This window comes from Pinus tabuliformis, chromosome 4_2 (assembly GCF_031772625.1).
Source record: "Pinus tabuliformis cultivar Carrire ecotype Pingquan chromosome 4_2, CPIR1, whole genome shotgun sequence".
NCBI classification, from domain to species: domain Eukaryota; kingdom Viridiplantae; phylum Streptophyta; class Pinopsida; order Pinales; family Pinaceae; genus Pinus; species Pinus tabuliformis.
In genome coordinates this window covers 749,480,095-749,489,886 of record NC_142304.1, presented here as the reverse complement: position 1 = coordinate 749,489,886, position 9,792 = coordinate 749,480,095, and the positions used below count along the sequence as shown (strand labels likewise).

The following is a 9,792-nucleotide window of genomic DNA, read 5'->3' as shown; positions in this document are numbered from 1 at the left end:
AGTCGGGGAAGGCTCTCCACCTCACACTATCCATCTAGGCCATGAGCAATGGACTACATGTTCACCATGGAAATCATGTCAACTGAGACCCATATAAAACTTGCAATTGGAATGATGAGCCATTAGGTTCAATCAACGAGTATATGAATTTTTTTTGTTCGCTCAATGTGCTCCATGCACATACACATTTTATCAATTACTCATTTTTTTCTAAGATAGACCCAGTTAACTAGTTCATTGATAGACAATCACCAAAACTTGATGTAGTTATATCAATTCCGAAAAAAATAACAAGAAATGATACAAGCATACCTCGAGCCTTCTTCATGCCATGATGTTTTGATTTAATTCATTATCAATGTCGAATGGTAGTGGGATTCCATACATATATGAGAATTGTTTCCTCCCTCAATTAACCTAGACATCCACAAAACTGATAAAAGGTGAATCATAGTCAAACAAACTCTTCCTCATTTTGAAATTAATCCAGGAAATCACTAGTCATTTAGGTCGACTATGTTGGTCATTCTCTTCCCATTGTCATGATAGAATACCCAAAATAGTTGAGCATTTGGATTCTTCAAAATTGTAATGAACTTGCGATCTTAATGCCATCCATTAGTTGTTGTCTAGGACTAAAAGAATTTGTTAAATTTTACAAAAAATGAAAATTGTGGAGGAGACAGTTCATGTTCTCAATATTATGAATTAGTTAAATAAGAATACATTGGGGACATCAACAATAAATGATTGCAGTGAGACTAAACTAAACTGGACTAATTGAAACTAAACAATGACAATTGGATGGACAGTTTTGACACCTAGTAGGTGGTTGGAATTAGATTCTCTAATACTCCCGCTTAATTTCAAACACTAAAAGAAGTTAAACTAATATGAAATTCGGTCTATGTCTCAGTTAGGCTTATAATTTGAAAATTGAATCAACAATATTTACTTCTCTTCTTCTCTTCTTCTAGATCTAATAACATGTAAATTGATTCAACTTTTTCTTTTTGTTGTATCATTCAAACCTCAATTTCTTCATTTGTTTTTGAACACCTTCTATTGTTACAGGTTTCCTAAGCATGTCCTGGAATTCTTCAAAAAATTGCTTGTCTGGGGACTGCTACCACATGTCAACTTTTGTTGTGTGATATTCATTATCAATTTGCAGCAACATAAGTTTATAATAAAAAAATATTCCTTCACGACTCCAATCCTTGAAAATTTCATTACCTTGTTCATCATCCAAGCTATCTTCAAGGTTAATTTACGTAGTTTATATGTAACCTTTATCAAGGCATGGTGTTGCAAGCCATGCTTCAAGAAAATTTAACTCTTCTTCATAATCCTTTTGTGTACCTGCACACTGGAAATCAATGCTAGAATTGAAAATATTTGTAGAACCACATTGGTTCTATTCGTTGTGCTCTCTAATGAGATATTTCTCTTATTTCTCTTCCTTCTCTGCCTCTACCTCTATATCTGTCCGTATCTTCTCTTTGTGGGCTTCCTTCTTTGCCTTTGCCTCTATCTTTATCTTTGTCTCTTCCACTTTACTAACATCTGCTGCTACAAACAGGTTGTCTTCTAGTTGGTTTTTAGATTCAAGTGGGCTTCTCTCATCGATTAACATCATTTGGATATGATGGTTTTTTTTACATCATCCACAATCATTCATCTTTAGGCAACAATTATTCATTAAAATTTACGTCAACATTAATAATTGTTTGATTTATCATAGCATTGAGTGCTCCAATGGAAGTTTCATTGTTATGAGAAAGATCTGATGCCGGATTCACCAAATATTCATCCACTTGTAGTTGTGCGTAGTGGGATTCACCAGTATCTATGTGATCCTTCTCTTCTTCTTCTGCAATGTTTTGACATTCATCATCCACATTTGGATGAGCATAGTGGGATTCAACAAAAAAATTTCTCTTGTTGTAGATCTACTGCTATAGATCCACCTTCATCTTCAACTTCAACACTCCCCCTTACAACAAACCCACTTTCAACGGTATGCTAGGCTTCCTTGGCTATCTTGGCATCTGAAGTTAAGCGAAGAATGTCGTTCTTCTGCCGTTTCACCTCCAAATCTAAAATTATCTCAATGATCTCATGTTGTCACTTTAACCTTCTTGGATTCTTGGCTTTTCCCATTTGTTGACTGTTGATTCACTATGAGTCAACAAGCCAATCTAACTTCAAATATAGGGACTGCCTACAATAAAAAATAATTTTGTGGTCCCTTCTTTGCTCCTTAACATCTGGCTCTAATAATAATGTGATAAAATATGATGTTATATTAATTAAGTGGCTCTCGAGGTAATATACCTAGAGAGTGCCCAAGCACTACACGCATACACACTGTGTATAATCAGAGGAACAACCTAGTATATATAGGCTTTCTTACAATCAGGATGGTTTGAACCACTCCCTGGATATTAGGATATGAGATCTAAAATTAGAGTCTCAATCCTATCATTATTATAACAGTAATCTAAGTTTATCTTTCTCCATTATCTCCAACACTCCCCCTTAATGGAGAAAAGGGTACTAAACAATAACGTACACCTACTGGTGTAGTCTCAACTAGGCTTACAGTTGAAAACATGAAAAAACTTGGTAACAGAGTTTTCATTTTATTCTTCTTGCAGCATAGCCCATACTTTTTTGTTTATGGATGAGGCTTCATCTTTAGTTTCTTTGCCAAGAGGTAGTGCTACATCTTCACCTCATTTCTTCCCCTGTGAAGGAAAACTTGAATTCTTATTCTTGCCCTTATCAAAATTATGGTAGGCTGGATAGGAGAATTTTCCTTCTCACTATTTCCGGTGTCAACCATTTGAACACTAGCGATGATGTCTTCACCATTCATTACTGTAACGTTTATGTTGATTTCATAAAGACATGGTGTTCCAAGCCATGCTTCAAGAAATTTCAATTCTTCTTCAAACTTTGTTACTTTTTTGTTGTTGTTGGTATCATCTGCACACACAGAAATATTAATGAGATCATCACAATTTAATGTTTCTCCAGCTTTGTTTTCTTCTGCAACATCTTTGCAATCAAATTCATCTGGCTCGTCCCATTGATCTTCAACACTTTGTTCCTCTTCACATCCTTCTTGAAAATCAACTTGTGAATCTTGCACAACAGATTGTGCCTCTTGATTCTCATGGTCATCAATAGAACCACATTGTTTTTCTGAAATTTCTTCTGACTCGAATATACTACCCATGTTAATGCCAAATTCCCACACGAGAAAAATGTCATCATTAGAATTAAAAATATCGTCAAATAAAGACATGTTGATAAAGTCCATCTTATCTCGCTTCGAGATCCCTTTTCAACTCCACACGGTCATCTAACGAGCTCCAACAACCCTGTTACCACATAGGCGAGAAACTTCTCCCTTTGGCATCTCTTCAACTGTAGAACCTTGTAGACTGTGGCTTTTGTGCCACGCAGGTCTTAGTGCCTTTGGCTCTGGCGACGAGCAACTAAACGACCTCTCACAAGTTGGAAACACTATCATTATCTAATTCTGATGCACATATTTCTGAATATGGGTTCAAATCAACAAAAAAAAAATGGCATTTTCTGTGGCATATAATAATTTAGAAGAAAATTTTCCAAGTTGTTTTCAGATCTCCACAACCTACACCTTCTAGGTTACTCAAAACAATAAAATTTCCAGATAATTGAAAGTGGATGATCATTGGGAAGGACAATTAAAATTCATTGAATGACAATGCAGTTCCACAAAGGGCTAGTAATAAAGCAGACAATAGTGATAATACTTTAAACAACGCAGACAAGTCTGTTTCCAAATAATAGCAGTTTTCCAGATAACATTAACATGTGGATTAACGTAGTCATTGTAGAAAATCTGGTTGCTTGTGGAACATTATGCAGTGTAGACAACAACATAGTCAACATCGTAGGTGATAAATAAAATAATTCAGGAACAATCGTAGGCAATTCAAATTCGTTGAATGGCAACGCGGTTCCACCAAGGGCTAGTCATATATGAGGCAGCAATGATAATACCTTAAACAACGCAGACAGCATTGGTGAAATCAGTTTACCAAACAATAGCAATTTTCTAGATAACATTAATACGTGGATTAGCGCAGATAGTGTTGGAAATCTGGCTGATTTTGGAACATTGTGCAGCGCAGACAACGACATATTCAGCAACGTAGGTGAATCAAAAAATATTCAGAACACTGATATGAATGGTAAGATATTAAAAGGCAGTGACAAGGCAAACCCAAAAGGAATTTCTTCAGTAAAAGAACAGAGAAGGAAGGTGGTTAATCTATCCTCCCACGAATTAGATCGTGAAATCATAAGTCTCCTTAACAAAGGTTTAGGGTTTGCAATTCCTCCTAAAAACCTTCCTATTGAATGTATGATTTGCAGCATAGAGGATAGGATCTATAATATTTCATTGGAAGAAAAGGAAACCATTAGGCAGGAGTTTTCCCTCATTTTGAGAAAAGCCAAAACTCCCAAAAGTAACCTAAGAAAAGAGGAATAAATTACCTTTAAATCCTTACGAAACAATGATGAAATTGTGGTTCTCAAGGAAAACAAGGGAGGATCAGCAGTGATCTTCAATAAGGAAGACTATGTCAGTAAGAGGAATGAACACCTTAGATGTGGAAGTTACAAGAAGTTGAATAATAATCCCATTCCCAAGATTATGAAAGAAGTAAGGAAGACAATTGCAGATTCCAGCCTTGATGATAAGTTAAAGAAGAAATTAATTCCTTCTTGCGAAACCATCCCCAGAATTTATGGTTTACCAAAGATCCATAAAGAGGGTGTTCTTCTTAGACCTATAGTCAATACCATTGGCTCCCCTACCTATGAACTCGCTAAGTACATTTCTAGAATCCTTAGACCCCTTGTTGGGAATACTGATTCTTTCATTAAGGACTCTCAGGACTTTGTGAACCTTATTAGAAATGAGAGTTTAGACCCTGACAACATTCTTGTTAGCTTTGACATAGTATCCCTATTCACCAAGATCCCTGCTGATGAAGCCATTCAGGTTATTAAAGATGTTATTGATCCAGGAATAGCAAAACTAGAAGAAATTTGTTTACAATTGACTGTTTTCACCTTCCAAGGAGAATGTTATGAGCAGACATCTCGAGTGGCAATGGGATCACCCCTTTCACCAATTGTAGCCAACTTATACATGGAGTAATTTGAAAAGAAAGCCCTTGAATCATATCGTTTGAAGCTAGCTTGGTGGAAGCGATTCGTCGATGATACTAATATAAAATGTGCTCATGGTAAAACAGAGCTTGACAAGTTTTTTATTCATCTTAACTCTATCTCTCCAGAGATAAAATTCACTATGGAGCTTGAAGAAAACATGAGCATCCAATTTTTAGATGTTCTCATCATTAGAAAGAATGATGTCTCTTTGGGTCATAAGGTTTTCAGGAAGTCAACCCACACTGAAAACTACCTCCACGCTGATTCCCACCATCACCCAACCTAGAATTTTGGTGTTATAAACACTCTCGCCATCAAAGCCCTTCGAATTTCTTACTCTGAGCATTTGGATGAAGAAAAGAAGCATTTAGTCTCAGCTTTTAAGGGTATAGGCTACAATGAAAAAGAAATTAAAGCAATTATAAAGAAAGCTAAAGGGAAGGTGCTATCTCATAAGCCTAAGGATAAAGACCAACCTTAGTATGGAAGGGTTTTTCTTCCTTATATTCAAGGAGTCACTGATAAAATTGCAAAAATCCTTAAAAAGAAAAACATAATCACGCAATTCTCAGCACCTGAAACTATTAGACAAAAGATGAGATCTGTCAAGGATAATATTAATAGAGAACAACTTAAGGGAGTCTACAAAATGGATTCCTCATGTGGAAAAAGTTACATTGGTGAAACAGGTCGATCCTTGCAGACTAGACTCAAGGAACATGGAGCTGACATTAGGAATGAAAGGTCTCGAACCTCAGCTCTTGTAGAGCATTCCTCAATAACCAAGAACCATGTCTTCTTGGAAAGCACTTCAATTATCACTCGAGAAGATAAACATCACAGGCGGAAGATCAGAGAAGCTCTTGAAATTATCAAACATCCACATAATCTCAATAGGGACAATAGTATTGAGATTAGTGGTAGCTCGCTTCCCTTAATCAGAAATATTAAGAAGGACAATACATCTCAGGTAGAGCTTAACAGGTAATTTTCTCTTTCCCCTTCTAGCAATCAATGGTTATTGCTTCTCTATTAGGTTTTAATTAGAATGTTAATATTATTCATAATTATTAGCTATTAAGTTTTAATTATTATTAATTCATTAACTTTATTTATTATTTATTATTAATTATTATTAATACATTAATTTAATATTGTAAGATTACTAGTTATTATTAACTCGCTAAAATTAATATTATTAAGAAATATTACTTATTAATTAATTATTAATATTTATTGGTTAATAATTAATAATTAATAATTATCTATTAATTAATAATTATTAGGTATTAATTACTAATAATTATTATTAATTCATTAAATTTATTATTATCATTTTATTAGTTATTAATTATCTATTATTAGTTATTAATCATCAAATATTATTATTAATGCATTAACATTACTATTATTATTATTCATTATTAGTTATTTATTATTTATTATTAATTATTACTTATTAATTATCATTTATTATTAACAAATTAATATTTTCATTATTAATTATCATTATTAATACATATTAATTATCATTATCATTATTTATTATTATTATTATTTATTAGTTATTAATTATTAATCATTATTGATACATTAATATTATTATTAAGGTTAATATTTAATATTTAATATTTAAATATCTAATATTTTAATACAGTAAATGCTATTTTTAATATTAAACAAAAAAAATTAAAATTAAAAATAAAATTACTTATTTATTATTATTAATATATATATATATATATACTAAATATTAACTCAAGCAATAAACATGTTAACATAATTTTGAATAAGTAATTAATTAACTAATAAATATCATTTAAGAAAAGAAGAAGGATTTAATCAAACAAGCAGCCTACAAATACTAGGAGACATATCACTATTAAAAACTATTTAAACCCTCATTAGAGCTCTTCTTCTTTCTTCATTCAAGTTTTTCCTCATGATGGATCCCTATTGGGATTCGATAAACCAGAGAGGTCTTAAATCCAGAATTAGAGATAAGGTTCGCTAAAAGGGTTTGCCCCAATCTTGAAATTCTTAGCGTATCAGGCTGCGTGAATATTCTTAGCATTGGTGAAACCTGAAAGATGTTTTATCCATGGCCTAGTCATATTATCCCAAAACAAGATGTCTCATCCATGCCCTAGTCATATTATCCCAAAACAAGTAACAACATTTTTTATATTCCATCCACTGGCATTAACGATAAGTTTCCAAAACAACTGTTGAACGGTGATCCAGATAGTTTCCAGCTAATGCTAAGTTACTTCTAGCAGACAAAATGACAAAGATCACAAAAAACTAGTAGTAATTAATTTGATACAATATGGCTGAATGCCAATTAGCAATGAGATGGAAGAATCTAAACCATAGTACAAGACTTGATCCAACGTCCCGAAGGATCTTCCACTTGCAAAGTCTATAACAGAAAGTAGAGAAAAAGAAATTGATGTTTATTTCCACATTTCTCTCACTCCCCTCTCTTATCAAACCACAACTTAAGTGCACCACTATCAATTAGAAATGCCATTGTTTCTTGATATGGAGAGACAAATACAAATAGACCATCTTAAATAAGCCATTTAAAGGTTGTGGAATGGGCATTGCTTCCTCGCATGCTCTGGAATCAATTTAAAAAAAAATTCTGATGTACCACCCTCTAACTCCTGAGGTTTGGAGTTGAACAACTTCAAATATCGCACCCTGTTTCAAAGATAGTTGGCAGAGATCCTTTGACACCGGCATTTCCACACTTCAAATATGTTGTCAAAAGAAAACACGTAGGTTGATCGCACAGTTGTCACCTCAGCTGCTACACCATCGATGATGACAGACTCACCACCATGCTGCTTCAACACACAACAATGAATCCTACCACGCAGACAGTAGCCCAACACGCAAGACGGACGACGCACTTATACACCACGGTCTCGCACAGATATTCGCGGATGTACACCTAAAATCTGCGAAGACTAACAAAATAAAATATGTGCGTAGTCTCACAATGGGTCTGTACGCTTATGCACCTAAAACATGTGACGCCTTCACGCGCGCTCTCCACCCTGAAGCTTTGATATCATGATAAAATATGATGTTTTTTTTTTTTTTTTCTCTGTAAAACTAGCTAAACTTTCATATTATATGTACAAAAAACTTTACAAACAGATAGACATGTCTTCCAGGGCCTGCAGAAGCACCCTGGGAACCTTGACTGTAGACTTGAAAGCTCCCTCGCAGGGGCAGCATCGACAGGACTTCTCATAACTTCTCATGACAACAAAAGCCCCCACCGAGGGGCAAAATCTATCAGAAACTCTGGGGAATAACATTAACCTAGACCAAACATATGACTGCCCATGCAGGGGCTAGCTTCTGAGAGCGCATGATAGCCATGGCGATTAATGCATTTACTGTAACCCCATATAGAACTAACAGAAGTGAGATTAAACCAAAGACCAGACAAATTTGAACATAACAGAGACACAAGTAACGACTGCCAGCAAACATAACCGATTGACAAAATCAGAATACCCGTGGAAGCATTAATCCTGGAGTCAGGCGGTGGATGGAGGGCGGGCTGCTAGATGTTCTTCCGCCTCGTCATAGAGGCTTTTGTCCTCGACCACATACGCCCATCCGTCTCCTTCCTCACGTCCTTCCCACATTTTCCTCCACACCTCTTCGTCGACGCATGGAGGGGCTGGCCCCAATGGTGGTAAGAGGGCATGTGAATTTTGGTCCTCCTTGCCTCCAGCTTCAGACGGTGGTGGCTCAGATTCAGTGACCTATTCCACAGCCGGTTCTTCTCCGACTTCAATTTCCCTTTCAGAACCTTCGATTGGCTTCTCCGACGTGCCGTCTCCAACATCAATTGCCTTTCCAGAGTGTTCCATTGGCATCTCCAATGAGCCCTGAGGATTTCCATCCTCAGTTCCTTCCGGAGTTCTCGTAAATAAAACTGAAATGTGGGCAGTAACCCCTGCAATGTCTGCAGAGTTGCCCAGAGTGAATACCACAGAGCCAAAGGCTGGAAGCACCGACTTCCCTTCGCTGGAACTCCCAACCTCCAGGAATTGTCTAATGGGGAGCTCGGTTGCTCGGGCTCGTCGATGACAGTAACAACAGCAACAATGATGATGCTCATCTGCTGCAGGAGCTCGTGAGGCAGAGCCTCTCCATGGTCCCCTTCTGCTGGGCTGTCGTTCTCATACCTTAACCATGGTGTCCCTAATGCCTCCTCTGATAACCTGAGAATGAACTTGAACTTGGTAGCAGTGCCAATACCTTCCCTTTTTGTCCTCTGGTGCCCAGAACTCAGATTGAATTCTCCCTCTTGGTTCCTGACCATTCCATTTTTCCAATTGTCGTTGGTGGTATTCCAATTGCCTTCCTCTCTCAGACCAGCGGCAAGGATGGCCACCGAGGCAGGCTTCAGCTGAGTCGCGGGGTGATGACAACTCCACCGTCTTGAACTCACTGTGCTTCTGCACCCTCCTGTACTCGGCAGACCAATATTCCCTGCTCGACACATTAAGCTCCTCATATTCTGTT

The 9,792-nt window shown here is 36.2% G+C and overlaps 1 protein-coding gene across 1 annotated transcript; it reads left to right on the top strand.

Annotated features, from left to right (window-relative positions):
• The first annotated feature begins 4,714 nt into the window (after positions 1-4,714).
• LOC149171764 (uncharacterized) lies at positions 4,715-5,224 on the top strand. The gene has a single exon (XM_089426069.1). It carries the CDS (start codon positions 4,715-4,717, stop codon positions 5,222-5,224), a length of 510 nt encoding a protein of 169 aa, XP_089282195.1.
• The last annotated feature ends 4,568 nt before the right edge of the window (positions 5,225-9,792 follow it).

Coding starts and splice junctions, on each gene's coding strand:
- LOC149171764 (XM_089426069.1), top strand. CDS start 4,715: ATGAAAGAAGTAAGGAAGACAATTGCAGATTCCAGCCTTGATGATAAG.